Source organism: Solanum verrucosum, unplaced genomic scaffold (genome assembly GCF_900185275.1).
Source record: "Solanum verrucosum unplaced genomic scaffold, falcon-dt-bn FXZP01000261.1, whole genome shotgun sequence".
In the NCBI taxonomy this organism is placed as follows: Eukaryota; Viridiplantae; Streptophyta; class Magnoliopsida; order Solanales; family Solanaceae; genus Solanum; species Solanum verrucosum.
Window position 1 is genome coordinate 15,942,922 of NW_026019969.1, and position 16,963 is coordinate 15,959,884.

The following is a 16,963-nucleotide window of genomic DNA, read 5'->3' on the forward strand; positions in this document are numbered from 1 at the left end:
TATTTAGTAGTTGGAAATGGATTGATGGAGACATTAATGTCGTGAATTATGGTCTACTTGGAAAATTGGAAATGGATTGATGGAGACATTAATGTCGTGAATTATGGTCTACTTGGAAAATCAACAGGACAATACATGATCAAGATGATAACCTTATTTTCATTTGGTACGTTTTAATTTTCTCTAATAAGATTCTCAATAGAAAAAGTTTATTGTTTGCTTCCAAAAAGCCAGATACATGATAGGATGCCAATGAGGCACAGTGTCAGTTATCGATAAGTACGTCAAATTGCTACTTATATTGTATTGTCACATACCCTATAATTTCAACCAAAAGAAAAAAATCAATCACTACCATGAAGAGTGGCAACAAAAGATACAGATCACAACGGCCAGATGAAGCATTAAAAAAAAGAGCAAATATTCATCTAGAAAATTAACCAGACATCGGAAGAACGCATATAAAGAGAGGCAAAACGCTCAACCAGGACTTTACCAAGGCTTAAATGCGCCTTAAACAACAGAGTGAGATAAGTTAGATGTACAGAACTTCGTAATAGATCAAATGAGTTCATATATACATATCTGGTATAAGATCCCACCATGTAGAAAATTTTAGCTGTCTACATGTTGTTTCCTAGTAATCACAGAGTTGAGCTTCTCAACCTCATTCAACAATGAAGAATTTCCTTCACATGCTTCGTTCAAAATCTGTAATCTATTTACCACATCACAACTTTGAAGGGGCATACATTCCTTATGGAATGGCTCAGATCTGGTATCCGGCCTTTGGTACTCGAGTAAGTTAATAAAAAAGACCTGTAATTAGATAAAAAAAAGTACGAATGAGAATTACAGAACAAGACACAAAATTTCCAGATAATATTTTGCTGGGGACTGAAAAGTGTGAACTTTTTGCAAACTTAAAAGGATCTAAACTGTTAAGTGCATGCTTGCAGGACCAGTTTTGTTAATTTGTGGCAAACGTAAATGACTAAAACTAGATACTTAAAAGACTTTTTTGGACCAACCCCTCAAAACATAAGGGACCATTTTTGTCATTTTCTCTCTGTGATACTGTCAATTGTTTTCTCAAACTACCAGATTACATAACCGAGTCATGGAGAGAACAAACATGACAATAAAATTGCCCAATCTCAAAATCATTTGCTCTAATTCATTGTTAATGTGCATGACAACAAATTTCTGAACGGGCAAATTAAATCAGCAAAAGGGAGCATTGTTAAATGCGAAAAGACATGAAAGTGTCGACTTCTTTCTCGGCTTACAGACAAGCTCAATCAAGCATTGGTGAATAATGACACAAAATTAAGAAAAAAAATACAGAAGAACTGAGATTAAGTTTATATGGAGAAAATCCATGTAAATCGAGTTCAGAACCCATTTTAAATTTTGAATCAAATACAGAGAGCATTTAAGTTTTTAAATCAAGATGAATTAGTATGCTTAATTTAGATTTCTAGTTTCTATTTCCTAATTATAATGTATGTGTCTTCTTAATAATTAGTGATATATCCGGCTATATCAATCTGTTAGCGGCGTCCTCTTCAAGATAGAAACCATAAGCCTTAGAGATTAACCTAACTAGTAAATATTTTTTTTAAAAACTATTGGTTGGCAGGAATTTGCTGAGGCACACGTCTTAGAGCCTTTGACATATTCACTAATGTGCATGTAAGCAGCGCAAACTGCAAAGCACACATCCTGCTATATGCATTGGCTTCAGACCTTAAAGCACACCTCAAGAGGGGGCCTTTTACAACAAAAAAAGGGATTCACTAAGCAGTTAAGTAACAAATTTGCATACCTCATGTTGCTTCTTACGGGAGTAGTCTCGTAGCAGAGATTTGACAAGCTTGTTTCGCAAAGGAATCATATTCCCAGAGCAAGTCTGGAAAATAAATGATGATAGATGGTGCAAGGCCAAAGTGAACGAAGCAGATCCTCGACGTGCTGCTTTGTCTAGAGCTCCTGAAACCCATGATTTACAGTAAGCTTCCAATATCCTCTCATCATCCTGCATCAAAGTATTAATCACCCACAAGTAAGCAAAGTATAATTATGTCTTTGCTTACAGAAAAAAAAATTAAAAGAGCTTTCCTCAACTTGACTTGGCCAAAAATCGGACAACACAAGCAATCATTCTCTCAATTCACTCTTTTCCAAACAATGTTTAGTAATGCCATAGTTATCATCATATTTCCAATATCCTTCCCTTTTACCTTGTAACTTTTTGTTGCCATAATACCTTGCTCTTAGGCGGCAGTGTCTTGTAGTACAAGGCAGGATACTGAACAAGATTAATTATCACTATTTATATATGACATCCTGAACAACTAATACAACAACAACACGCCCAGGGTCTGTTAAGGTTAAGATGTACACAGACCTTACCCCTACCCTTGTGGGGTAGAGAGGTTGTTTCGGATAGACCCTCGGCTCAAAAAGTACCAATAAATCTTGTGTTAACCTGATTAACCATCCATAACAACAACAACATACCCAGTGTACCTCCAGAACTTACACGTTATTTTAAAACTGTAACATGGACAGATGCAGCCCCTCCCCTCAAACAGCAATTTTCATTTCCCTTTCCTTTTTCCTGTGTCTTTCTTTCCCATTTTCTTTTTGTTTAAGAATATGAAGTGCAAGAGGGAGGCAAAGCACAGAGAAGTCTGGGCTATTCTTTTTCCTCCCAAATTCCAAACAAAACATGAAGTGGACAAACAACATGAAATATATCTCATTTTAGCTGCACCGCCCCTGTAAGCACACTCGTAGACAATGACAGATCTAGACCAGTGTCAAACTTAAGTATTCTCAAGTGAGTCTTCAATACCATCAGTAAGTTCCTCAGAACATCCATCTAAGAGAAACACATCAAACTTAATTTAGAATGGTGAGAGGATATTTTTCAACTGGTATTGGATACCCCATTGTTTTTGGATCAAAACGAAATTATATTATTATCCTTAAACAGAAAACAAATTTTCCAGTATGGGGCTATGGGCAACTTTCCAGAATCCTGGTTTACCCAAAGGAATTCATATAGCTTTCTCTATATTAAAGGTCAACCTAATAATTATGTGATTGTCAAGTGTAAGTGTATTTACTGATAGTGTTTAAGTAAGCAATACCTCAACAGGTTCAAGATATCCATAAGTTGCAGCAATGCACTTCTCCAAAGGAGGCAAAAGCTCGAGAGCACAAGCGTTAGACAGTGCATTCCATGCAGCAAGCCTTACAGGAGCTTCAACAAATTGATGCAGATAGACTCCTACTTGACGACCAAATATCATGTCACCATAAGAAACAGCAGCAAATTGCTCTACTAGATTGTCAATGAATGTGGAGTAGTTCTCATGTATGTCCGTCTTAAATTTCAGGCTCTTTGCATTAACTTTTTCTTCCCTATCAAGAAGCTGTCCATAGACATCTTGCAAAGCTTTGTAGAGATCCCTGCTATTGTCCTCCTCAAAAATGCTCATTCCAGAAAGTAAAGTCGCAGACAATGCGTGCAATTTCCATACTACAGGCACATTTCGAACTGGTGTTTGCAACTCAGCAGGAAGGAATGTGGACATCAATTCAATCCCCAAGAGAAAGAAGAGTCCACCTTTTGCAACTTTGAGAAAATCCAGAGACTCATGACTGGTAGAACAAAGAACTGAGAGTGGACTGAGAAACCAATGCAAGGGAAGAGGCAATCTTTGGTGAGCCCACTCAGCCACCAAACATTTAGGCTCTTGGCTGGCAGGGTTTGATTCAGAATTTTCCTCAGGAATGGTGTCCAGTAAGACAGTTCTTTTTTTAGAGTTCTTATGGAATGCTTGCTCATTTCCAGCAGCAGATTTACGCTTCTGTTTTGCAGACAACCATTTCTTCTTAAAGTGAGAAGCTAAGACATCACTCAACAGTAAATAGTCCTCTTCTTGATACACCAGCTCGAAAGACTGAAAACCTTGATTAAGATTAAGAAATTGGCGGATACTGAAATCAATGTACTTTAGAGTGGGAACTTGAAACAAGAAATCAAGCAGCTTATCTACAGCAGAACTATCCATTGGCCCCAGCAATAAACATGCTCCCATGACAGAATTTATTTTTTGTATTATAGAGTTCATCCGTTCAGCTGTAAACTGATCTTTGACAGATACAATGGGAAGCACATCAAGCAAGTAAATGAATAATCGTGCAGCTACTTGCGCTGATAAAATATTTTTAGACCAAAATCCCCCACCAGGGGCACCCCAGCCTACACCAATTCCTGGTGCTGGACCACCTCTACCAAACGTCTCAATTGATTGCATATGACGCCATTCAGAACTATTTGATTCCATTACACTTGTCATCAAAGCTCTTAGTTCAGGAAGAGAAGAGTGGAGAATCCCAGCAGCAAGAGTTTTTTCCTCTCTTGTGGAACCCTGGTATGGCAATGGATTCCGAGGTTCATTGTTAGCTAGTAAGATCAGCTTATCAACACACCAAGCAACTCGCAACAATCCCTGAAGGCAACTATTGGATGCTATTGATGTTTCTTGTTGGTTTATTTTTCTCAAATAACACAACCTCTCAAGGAACGAACTGCTGCCAGAAGCAGCATCGTGGCTTGTACTACTTATACTTGAAAAACTCATAAGTCCATTTTTCAAAATTGCTAGTCCAATCTTAGGGACAAAGTCTGGCAGCCATGGAAGAGTCCCATGGCACAACTCTGCATTATCTTCTGGGATTACAGCTTCAAGCACTGCAGAAAGCATGTCCATAATTGAAGATATCAACCACAACAAAGGAGGAACTGCTGTATCCTGCATATCACCATTCAATTTCTCCTCATTTTCCCCCTCAAATAGACGAGATAGGAGTGGAATCTCCTTGATCCTAATAGACTCTAGGGCGGAATCAATCATAGGACCAACCTGGGCCCAACACCAGCTCTCTGCTTCTTTTGTAGTACCCCCATCCAAATGTTGCATGTGGGAATAAAAAGTTGGCAATCTTCTAGTTAAAGCACCCAGTACAAGGTATGCTTCCTTGGCAATGGCAGTATATTCGCTGAGGACACTGTTCTCAATCAGCTTTCCAAATGCAGGCACATTCAACCAAATGCATAAGGCAGGAAATAGATCATCAAAGAATGACACACAGTATCCATGTTGCACACAGACCTTCCACAACCGTAACTGTTCAACCAGAAGGGCTGATGAAAGCTTACAAGCCTCTTTTCCAGACTTTACCCAATGGTCAAAAGAGGTATACCGATACAAGTGCCAAGTCATCTTTTGAACAATTCCAGTCTTGACAAATTCTAGGCAGTTCTTCTTGTCAAATCGAGCCAAAAGCTGTCACATTAAAGAACAAAATTTAAACACGGGAATGAACTTAAAATTTGGATAGATTTATTACAGGCACAAGTGTTTCAAGCATGGATTCTTGATGCGCTTACTTTCAGGAGTGTAACTGACTTGATCTTTGAGGTACTAATCTCCATTTGATCCTTACTGGTGAATCTGTTGATGATTGTTTCAACCAGCTGTTGACACTTCATAACTGCAGCTGCACATGTTGGCGAATGCCTAGCTATCGCAATTAATATGGAAATCAGGCATTCTTCCAAAGCTGTTGAAGGCTCAGTCTGGCAGAAAAAAAGAAGAAGATAACATGTCATGCTACAGTACACAACCAGCAGTCATCATTTATGAGTCAGAGTTATATATTGGACAAGTTGCTCACAATCACAAGCTAGAATACAAAAGAAACATGGTCCATCAGAAGAAACATACCTCCAAGAGATATTGAATCCTTTGAAGAATCCCCATCCTAATCAATCCTGCAGCTATATCTTGGCCAGCAACAACAACATCATCCTGAATAGTGTGTCCACTTTCGTCATTATCCAGATAATCCCGGGCAAAAGGAAGTATATTGGAAGGTTTTGCATTGTATTTCCAGAAACCACCATGGAGAAAACCATCTTCGATTTCAGGTCGACTTCTAAAGACAGGAGCAGTGGGTGCCTCCCTCTGAAGAGTTGGTATCCTCTGATAAAAACACAGAGGTCAAGAATAAACCATCTCCCAATATACAGCTCATAGAGACAGCAAAATTATAGTCTTACCTCCACAATTTCAAAAAACTCCTCATTGATCTCAAAGGTAAGAGCACACTGAATGGCTCTAGCACACGCCAGAACTACGGAATTGTGGTTGTCATCCAGATACATCCTACAAGTAAAAAATGCATAACACTTCTTTTGAGTAGGAAAGAATGCAAAACTGTTGTCTCAAAGAAAATTGATCTTGTTCCATGCATAGCAAAGTTCAGCATTTCCAGGAATCCTAATTTAACACAAGAGATACTGAAGTACATTATTTTCAGATTGAAGTGCTGTCATCCAACTAGTCCTGGTCCATATCCTTTAACTATAAGGTCGGAATTACAAATAAGGCAAATGCAATCAATTTTATTTACTTGAAACAAACCACAATCATTTCGGGTTTCATATTTTATTAAGGGACAGAAACAAAGAGATATGCATGTAGTTTAGTCTACAAACCCAAGGTTTTGACCCAACTACTAAGCTGAGTAGTTCAGGTCGCAAAGCAGTAAAGAGATCAGAGTATATCTCAAATTCTTGTGAAGTGATAAGTCCAAGGTGGGCGGGTGGGATGGGGAGAGGAATCTAGTACTGCAGAAACTGAGAATCTCTACAAAGACATTCAAGAAAAACAAAAACTGAGAGAAATAATTTTGTTACTTGCAAGTTCCGCAGTTCTATGTATACTATCAATGAGGTCAACAACATAGACTTGTTAGCTTCAATTCTAGGGGGTGAAGTAGGTACTCTACCTACAACATATTTGGGTATGCCATTGGGAGCAAAATCCAAGTCCTTAGAAATTTGGAATGGTGTGATAGTGAAGTGTGAGAAGAAGCTGGCCAGATGGAAAACTCAGTACTTGTCAAGAGGGGGCAGACTGACCCTCATTAACTCAGTCCTGGATGCTCTCCCAACTTACATGCTATCTCTATTCCCCATCCCACCAGGGATCACTAAAAGACTAGACAGCATAAGAAGGAAGTTCTTGTGGCAAGGAAACAAAGAGAATAGAGGCTTTCATCTAGTTAAATGGAATGCAGTGACAACTGGAAAGAAGAATGGTGGTCTGGGAATAAAGAATATGGAGCTACATGGCAAAACACTCTTAATGAAGTGGTTGTGCATTATGAAAACCAAACACTTTGGAGAAGAGTGATAGGTGCCAAATATGAGAATGAAGATAGTTGGATGATTAAGATTGTGACCACACCTTATGGGATCAGTTTATGGAGGTCCATAAGAGCATTATGGGAGGAAGTTAAACCCAAATTCAAGATGAAAGTGGGGAATGGGAACAAGATCAAATTCTGGAAGGATGAATGGCATGAGAAAGGTAACCTGGAAACTCTTTTCCCTGATATTTACAATCTGGCAATGTTCCAACAAAGAACTATTGCAGAACTATGGACACCACAAGGGTGGAATTTCATCTTCAGGAGAGAACCAAATGACTGGGAAGTGATGAGGTTGGCAGAATTCCTCAACTTGGTTGGAAACTTTACTGGACTTCAAGCATATGAGGATATGCTTTGGTGGAAAGGCAACAATAAAGGAGAGTTCAAAGTGCATTCAGCTTACAGGCGGATGGATCAATCAAGCCAGCAGAGTCCCATCTGGCCCTGGAAACAAATATGGAAGTGTAGAATCCCACACAAAGTCTCATGCTTTATTTGGCTGCTAGCTAAGGAAGCTGCCCTGACTCAGGATAATGTAATGAAAAGGGGGATAACCTTATGCTCTAGGTGTTTCCTATGTGGGGAAACCTTAGAAACTGTAAACCATCTATTTCTACACTGCAAATACACTCGGCAGCTTTGGAGGATTTTCTTGAGTCTTGAAGGCATATCCTGGACTATGCCTAGGAGAGTTACTGAGGCATTGTACAGCTGGGAGGAGGCAGGTGCCCTTGCAAAAGACAGAACTAGATGGAGAATTATCCCTGCTTCAATATGGTGGGCAATCTGGAAAGAAAGGAATTCCAGATGTTTTGAAGGCATAGAAAATAGTGTGCAGGATGTTAAACTAAACTGCATTTTGTTGTTATGTTTTTGGTGTAATCAATTATACTCAAATGACACTGCCTCTATAGTTGATGTTTTAGACTCAATATAGAAATAGAGTAGGAGTGTCTAGAGTGCATCTGTATATAAGGTTTGAGTACAACCCATGTACTCTTGTGATATAATACATCGTTACCATTTTCAAAAAAAAAAACTATACACTTAATAGTTTTAACCCAACTATCCTCCTTTTCTCAAAAGTACTTCACAATTTCCACCTATTTCCCCACTATATTCTTTTTTAGTTGTTTTTCCAAATAATTTTGAGGAGTAAACAAATTCAATTACCCAAAGGTTTTTCCCTTACACCTAGGAAATAAGACTAACACTTTGTTTAATGTTTTTGCCTTCTAATGCAGGTAACAACTTTCCCTTCCACCACAACAGCCTCCCTACTTCCACTCCAAGTGGAGGCGCAAAAGAAACAAGTGAAAGGAAATCTAAATACAAAGAAGATTGTGGACAAATGGAGAAAAAAATGAATAATTGGCTATGCATGAACATAAATGCAGTATTACTGATGTCTATATCAAACAAACAAAAAAACCATTACATCTTGAAGGAGAACATTTTTGGGGACAAAAAACAGGCATTATCTATTTCACCGAAATGAACAAACATGGCACTATCTCATGGACAAACCATTATTTAGCATATCACAAGAGAAGGCAAAGAAAAAACAAAGAGGAAACACTTACCTCAATAATAGGGCAAGCTCGGGTTCTGGGCCTAGTGTAAAAGCCCAAATGGCCTCCCAGTCAGTAAGTCCATCTCTGTCCTGAGATCTTAAGATACACCCCAGCTGATTCTGCTGAATATTGTGCATTGCTCTATCAAGCACAGATGCAATAAGATGGAACGCAAATGTCCGTTGTCCAGGTACCTGTAGACAAGGAGCTCAAATACTTAAAAAACACAATTAGACTAGCACGGAATTCAGTCACAAAAAAGCATGAAACTGAATATCCAAAGGATTCAAAATTAAATATACTAACCATACTTCTTGCAAGAGCAACTGCTTCTTTGATGGTGTAACCAGCCGCGCCAGGATCACCTTCAGTTCGTAGATAGTCACGCTCGGAAAGATTTTTCTCAGCATAAGATGATGTATTACCTGCAACAAAATGAGGCATATCCATCAAAATATTTCATTGGTTGAGGCATTCCTAACAAGTGGAAGATTCAGAAAATGCCAAATCAGGTGAGACACAAACACGAGAGGCACTCTACGAACCTATAGGAAGTTGATTTAGAGCATCACCTATTAAGTAGAATAATCAGATGTTATGTCGTATTATCAACCCACTCGATGACCAGATTGCTAAATGGATATGAGGAAATGAGAATGGGAGAGTGCTCGGGGAGGAAAAAACCTGCCTAATCTACAAAGGGAAGGTCAGTTTATTTTTCATTTCTTGATACATGTCTAGTTAGGGTACAAATACACAAGGTCAGTTCTCAACTTTGACAGTTGACAAGAGCAACACTATCCTCCCTAAAACAAAAACATCACGGGATCTAAGAAACTAAGATGTGTCCGATCCCACATAAAATCAATCCCAATAGACATGTTAAACTGGATAAGATTTCCTGCGGAAAAATATATTTGACAACTTGGCAACTGGCGAGCAATGAAAGCAGAAAGAATTGACCTGTAAAAGGAAGTTCCTTTGGAAATTCTCCAGTAGTACAAAGAAACAGATTTTGCCAAAAATAAGAAAATAAAAATAATAATAAGATACCACTACAACAAAGTAGTATCCATCATGAAGATAGTCCAGGCACATCTATCTCTACTTAGTGAAAAACTTGAAGAGCTCCTATCGCTCTTGGAATTGACCTGTCTTATTTCTATTGGTATATGACAAAGTAATAAATGTGCGCACAAAGTGTATCTTCAACTATACCAGAGAAGTTCAGCACCCTTATCCTTGCTACAAACTAGAATTATAAAAGGAAATACACATAAGCATATGAATCAGAACTTATCAGTGGCTGCAACTGAGCAAAACCACATAAATATAACTTATATTAGACAAAAGATTGATCTAACTAGTCATCTTTGACTGCTTCGACCAGCTCAAGTACGCCTGCCACTAAACTGGTGATTGAGCATACAAATCAGAACTTATCAGTGGATGCAACTGAGCAAACCACAGAAATGTAGCTCATACTAGACATAAGATTGATCTAACTAGGCATTTTTTACTGTTTCGACCAGCTTAAGTACGCCTGCCAGTGAACTCGTGATTTCCACTGTTCACTAATGATGCTTGGTAAATTTATTTCTTCCTCAGATGAATCATACACTAGAAGGAAAAGATTAAAAAAAAGAACCTGCAGTACTGGAAAGTAAGAGCTTTTAAGGTATAAACAAAATTAGGCTTACCACGCTTTGAGACATCAAATTCTCTCTTCACAATATTGCCATCCAAGGAAAATCTTAATTCACGGACACTCTCAACTCTTTTACTCCAATCATCCCACACACTGGTGCATGCACTCAACTTTGGTGTATCATCTTTTACATTTTTCAATGTGCCTTGTGAGGTTGCATTGTTCATCTGACCCAGCAAATTACCCTTTTCGCCACTGTGATGAGAACCAGATTTACTCGATTTTCCTCTTTTCAACTTCTCTTGGCCTTTCCTCTTCAGTGCTGCCAACATTGCTGGACTAAATTTTGCCATTAATTCTGCCTGCGCTTCAGCAATTTCATCAGCTGACATTCTCGCTAATTGAGCTTGATTCTCAGCATCAATTTGACTCTCAAGACTGCTGGCATTCTGCCTTCCTTCCACTTCCTGGGAGTCAAAGCTAGCATCAGTTTTGTTTGCAGAAATGTTATGTTTCTGTGCGTTAACCTGTAAGGTAGGATGCATATCCTCAATTATTTCTTCCGCCTGCTCAGTGATACCATTTCCACATCTCTGCTCTGGTAAGACAGAACGGTAAGCACTCTGTTCCATGCCTCCCTGCTCGATGTCCATTGCCATGTCTTCCTCTTGCTCTTGAACCATATGCTCATCCTCCATGCTGATATCCTGAGATTTTGCACCATCTTCTACAGATAAAATAGCACCCTTTCCATATTTATCCGGAGTACATTCATCTAAGTTGCTTTTGTTTCGAGATACTTTGGCAACAGCCTTTCGCTCTTTTGATGTTGACGTCAACTTGCGAGCACTTTCTTCCCTCTTGGATGGTACAGAACTATTATCACTAGCCACTATCTCCCGCCACCGACTAAAATCCAGCCCTTTATTCTCTTTTCTTTCCATAGGCTTAGCAAAAGCTCCAATCTGGTCCATTCCAGTGAAATCTTCCTCATTCTCTTCACCATCGCAATCATTGTTACCACGAACGACTCCAACTTTTGGGGTCCAATGCTATACAAATATGCAGAGAGATGCACATATTAGTACAAGTAACAAAACTACACCCAGATAAACAAAAAGGTTCATGGTTTCTTCTACACATATGACTATCAAAAAGTAGTTTTGAACGTGTTCATCAAGATCCTATCCTAACTTCACACGGATCCATAACATCACAATATATAACTAAAAAGAACAAATGTTACTTTAATACTATGATGTGCCAAAACAAAAGCGTATTTTTCTATTAATGCATACGAGTATGTAACACATTCAATGTCTAATGCTTCCATATTTGTATCTCTCTTGGCTTGGCTTTATATGGGAGATACCAGATACTCCAGTTGGTAGCATGTTTTAGGATCGTTAGTACATTTACTTCCATTTTCAATTTCCAAATATCATATTTCACTTTGAAAACAAGAATTATATTTTTCAATTTTCATAGGGCGCCATAATTAGTTGTTGTTGCTGTTACTGCTAAATAGAAATTACTCAAATACAAAGGAGAAAGATTCACCAACTCTTGTAATGACAATAACGATTTGTCTCAAATTAACGAGGAGGAGGAACTTACTGGACCATGAGCGCGGTGACGGGCCACAGGAAAAGGAAGAACAGTAGGACGAGGTGCAGAAGACCAACTTGTAGGTGGTTTTAATGGTTGTTCTGAAAACCCCTTTTCAACTATGCCGCCCACCAGGTGGGAGGCATCATCTTCATTGATAACAGTTCCAAAAATCTTTTGAGTGGTGGGTTTCTTGGAGTCTACGTTGTTCATTGATACAATCCTTTAAAATCTTGAAAATATAACAGTAATATGGTATTGATGTTTAATGGAGGAAGTCCACAAATGGTTTTTTTCGGGGTTTAAGCAAGAAAGAGAGAATCTTGAAATACAGTACTGCCTGCCACCAAAGTAGAGATAGAGAGAAAAAGAGAAGCTGAGGGGAAAAAAGTGGGCACCTTGGTTATTGCTAATATATATAGGGGATAAAATCGACGTTATGCTTTACAAGGAGTCGGAGGTAAGAAATTTAATTTTCGAGGGATGGTTTAGATTCCGAACAAGTTATAAGTACTATTTTTACAATATAGGAAAGACAACGGAGTGAGACGAGTAGGGTGGGTTTTAAAAGAATTTGAGCTATTTATCATCTTAATTAATTATTGTATTATTTTTTACACCTCTCTTGATTTCGAAAAAGAAGAAGTTTATAATTTAATTAATATTTTATGATTTGAGTTTGTTTATGTTAATTATTTATGTAAAAATTATTTGTTTAGTCAAAGTATAGAGTTGTTAGATGTGATAAATAGGATAAAATTGGATTATATTTTTATTAAAGACAAGTAATTATTTGATCTTAAAAAAATTAGATGAACGGCTAAATAATGTGGGATAAGGGTCTGAAAAATACCTTAACTTTGGTCGAATTTGTTGTTGCGATACTAAACTTTCATGAGGACTTATTACCTCCCTAGACTATTTAATACCGTATTTATTTACCCCTGAACTATTTAATAGTGCATTTTAAAGGTATATATGTGCCCACGTGGACACATTACTATTTATAATTTTGCATTACTTTTTATGTCCACATGGGCAAATATATATGTTTAAAATACGGTATTAAATAGTCTAGGGAAGTAATAGGTCCTCATGAAAGTTTAGTATCGCAACAGCAAATTCGACCAAAGTTGGGGTATTTTTCAGACCCTTATCCCAAATAATGTCATTAAACTTGTTTTTTCAGTATATATAAGGAATCACATGTATTCTATGATTTTTTTTATATAAGGACAAAAATATTAACCCCACACTTAAAAGGACAACTTCATTTAAAAAATTGTACAAATAAAGTCACTTAAAATAATTTATTAATCGAAAAAATTTACAGTCAAAACATTATACAAGAGCATTGTAACTTAATATTGTGTAATTTAGATAGTTAACAAAATAAATAAGAAAAACATCGTAAATAATATGTTGTGGGATAGATTTATATGAAGCGAATTAAAAATCTAAGAAATTGCTTTTTGTAAATTTAAGTTCAAGTCTATATATCTTCACTTCATATATGGACATCCAATATCTATGAAGGTCCAACTTCAAAGGAAAATTCCTTTTATTGATCATTATTTTATTTTTTTTAATGATCAATTTCAACCTTTCAAATTGAAATTTGCAAAAAATTAATAATATATATTAAAATAATCTTCAATATTTTGTATTTAAATTTTGCGATACAGATATAATCTGGCTCTCTATATATATATATGAAACACCATTGAAATAAAAAGAAATCTGATAGGTTGTGTCTCACACTCTTAAAAACTAATGTCCGGCAATTAAAGGAGAAGCCGGCAACGCGTGACCCGTATACCGGCCCAAAAGGGTATACAAGGCCCAAAACAACCTTGAACACCTCGTCCAGGTGTCAATGGCAGAAGCTATTTCCGGGAAGCAACTTCTGTGATTTGCACTCAAAATATGTATAGATCTCTCATCTGAGTCATCACCATTCAAGAATCCATCATCAATCTACTGTTACTGTAATGGCCGAATGGTCTCAACTCCCCAGAGAACTCGTAGAACTCATATCCAAACACCTTTCCACCGAAACTGATTTCCTCCGTTTCCGTTCCGTTTGCTCTTCATGGCGTTCCTCTCTTCCTCCTAAACCCTACCCGTCTTCCCTTTCCCGTTTTCCCATTCTCCCCAATGACGGCATCGCTGAAAATAGCTGGGGTTTTAAACTTTCCAAATCACCCATTTACCTTATCCGTCCACCTAATCAAACCACGTCCTCTGATAATCATGGATGGATCATCAAGCTCGATCGCGAAAATCCCCACAGAATGCGTTTATTCAATCCTCTTTCCAGATCCCAATGCAAACCTCTTCCTTCTGATTTCCCCAAGATTTTGGATTCCTCACAGTACCCAATTCGCGAATTGTGCCATGAGTATACTCTTCAGTTTATAAAGTACCGACCCAGGGCTAATTCGATTGCCGATGCTGGGAATCTCTACATGGAAAAAGTTGCTGTGCGTATGGAAAAAAATGGGTTTCTGCTATTGACAATTCATGTTTCTGGGAAATTGGTGATGTTTAGATCTGGTGATACCAAGTGGTCTATTGTTGATGAATCATCTTTGCCGTACGATGATGTTATTATGAAAGATGGGAATTTTTATGCTGTTGATAATACTGGGAAGGGAGTGCTTGTTAAATTGAGCCCTGGGACAGCGCCAGAATTAGAAGTTGTTGCTCATTCTGTGTTTGGGGGAGATAAAAAGTTCCTTGTGGAGTCTTGTGGGGACCTGTTAATGGTTGACAAGTATTTGAGTATTGGGCCTGAAGATGATCTTGGATACAATGAGACTGTTGAGTTTTATGAGGAATTTGATTGCTACATGAGCGAAAGGACAGTAAAGTTCAAAGTTTATAAGTTGGATGGAGATATGCAGAGGTGGGTTGAGGTCAATTGTTTGGAAGATAGGATGTTGTTTGTGGGGGATAATTGTACATTTTCTGCTTTGGTCTCCGAGCTTGATTCTGGGTGTAAAGGGAACTGTATACTCTTCTCGGATCAGTTTTTCTGCAGCACGGAGGATGATGGAGGATTCTGGAAGCATCACGGCATTGGTGTGTTTAGTTTGGAAAATGGCAGCATTTGTCCTATTAATTGTTGCCGTGACTATGCCGAGTTGTTTTGGCCTCCTCCTCCTTGGATTTGTTCTCCTCGACCCATTGATGTAAGTGGTGTTTTTGTTATTGTTTCAGGCCTCAATGACTTTACATTGCTTATATGCTCTAAGATTTTGTGCATTTGATTGGGCAAATGTGATACTATTATATTTATTCCATGTCTTGCTGCTGATTCATGTGGGAGAGATAGAGGCTCTTCCTATGCCTGGTTCTGTGTATATGTTATCTCTGATTTATCTGTTCATCACCATGTTGTTATCTATGTTTAGACTAGTATTTGGACGACCCATTGATTTAGATGATACTCTGGCAATTAAACTATTGAATAGTTAAAGATAAAAAAAATCCTTGCTCATAAAAAAACAAGTTAAAGATGGACAAACTAGCTTTAAATGAAAATAGTATTTCGGCTTAATGATGTTTGAAAATTGAATCACTCACTGACAATCACCAGCTGATGCCCAAGCGCTTGATGAATAATATTTTGTGCGAGGAGTATATATTGCTGGTCAAGAACCATTCCGCCTTGATAACTATTTCATATTTTCAACTTCAACTCAGATTTTATTTGCATATCATTGATTGTCTTACAATTTGGTTCGTTGTTTCAACTACATTTTGAAATAGAGAATGTAAAGCTGGAATACTTATTTGAGGAATATTTTAAGTGAAATAATGGTTCACCCACAACGCTTCAACATTTCTTTCCAAGTGAAATTCATGTAGAAACACAACTACTTCCAAATACCCCTTTTCAACTTCAACTTTGAATACTCTTTTCAACTTCAATCAAATATTGCTCAAAAGCCTAATGTTATTGCAACTCACCCACAAGATGAGAGCTTGGGGGGTTACATTCTACTGCCACAGCAACTATCCTGCTTTTTTTTCTCCATCTTTGGTGTTTTTCTCACCCTTTAAGGGCTTAAATTTATCTATTTTTACTTACATTTGCTATTTCATGCAGGCTGAGCTGAATGAGCTGAAAATCTAACTCTCTTGGAACATGATGGAAATAAAAAGAAACTAGCTAGCCAGAGCTGATGATATGCTGGACTTCTTTAAGCTGTACATATGGTTTTCTTCGGAAATTGACATTTAGCTCAAGGTTTAACCCGCATACGTGCTTATGTGGCACTGACTGGCACAAATAAATGAACAAGTTAAAGTATTTTCATTGACAGTATTATGGAGAAGAAGCAAGGATCTTCATGTGTTTCTTTACTAAATGTGGTTCACATAAATTTCATCATTCTTATTTTAAGTACAGTTACAGCTAACCACCACCAGCATATGATTACCAGTCATTCAATGGAGGAATGGGCAATTCTGCTCACTTTGGAGAATTATTTGATTGTGTGACCACTTATTTAGTTACATTGAGTTCTAAGACTTGGCAGGTTATGCATATTTGTGTGAAGGGTTCAAGGTGGTCTGGACACCACTTCTTAAAAAGAAGGAAATTTTATTTATGTATATAACCTGCGAGCATTTCCTCTTGTATAGCGTTGTTAGAGTACTATTTGCTTCTATTTCAAGAACAACACAAGAATGAAATCATCTTCGACATCTTAAACTATGAAGAAGATTCAAATTATTGATTGGAAGCTTTGGAATGCCCTACTTCTACAGTAGTCAGGGCTTATTTCTGATTCAATATTCTATCTTCTCCTGTGAGATACCGCATAAG

The 16,963-nt window shown here is 37.7% G+C and overlaps 2 protein-coding genes across 2 annotated transcripts; one reads left to right on the forward strand and one right to left on the reverse strand.

Annotated features, from left to right (window-relative positions):
• Positions 1-494: 494 nt before the first annotated feature.
• LOC125815407 (transcriptional elongation regulator MINIYO) lies at positions 495-12,350 on the reverse strand. The gene is made up of 10 exons (XM_049494868.1): positions 12,136-12,350; positions 10,571-11,570; positions 9,177-9,295; positions 8,880-9,064; positions 6,140-6,245; positions 5,805-6,062; positions 5,468-5,656; positions 3,159-5,363; positions 1,829-2,038; positions 495-819 (listed from the first exon to the last, which is right to left on the reverse strand). Exons 1-10 carry the CDS (start codon positions 12,337-12,339, stop codon positions 616-618), a joined length of 4,680 nt encoding a protein of 1,559 aa, XP_049350825.1. The 5' UTR covers positions 12,340-12,350; the 3' UTR covers positions 495-615.
• A 1,572-nt stretch (positions 12,351-13,922) lies between these two features.
• LOC125815882 (F-box protein SKIP23-like) lies at positions 13,923-16,759 on the forward strand. Its single transcript, XM_049495448.1, has 2 exons — positions 13,923-15,320; positions 16,241-16,759. Exons 1-2 carry the CDS (start codon positions 14,118-14,120, stop codon positions 16,265-16,267), a joined length of 1,230 nt encoding a protein of 409 aa, XP_049351405.1. The 5' UTR covers positions 13,923-14,117; the 3' UTR covers positions 16,268-16,759.
• Positions 16,760-16,963: the final 204 nt, after the last annotated feature.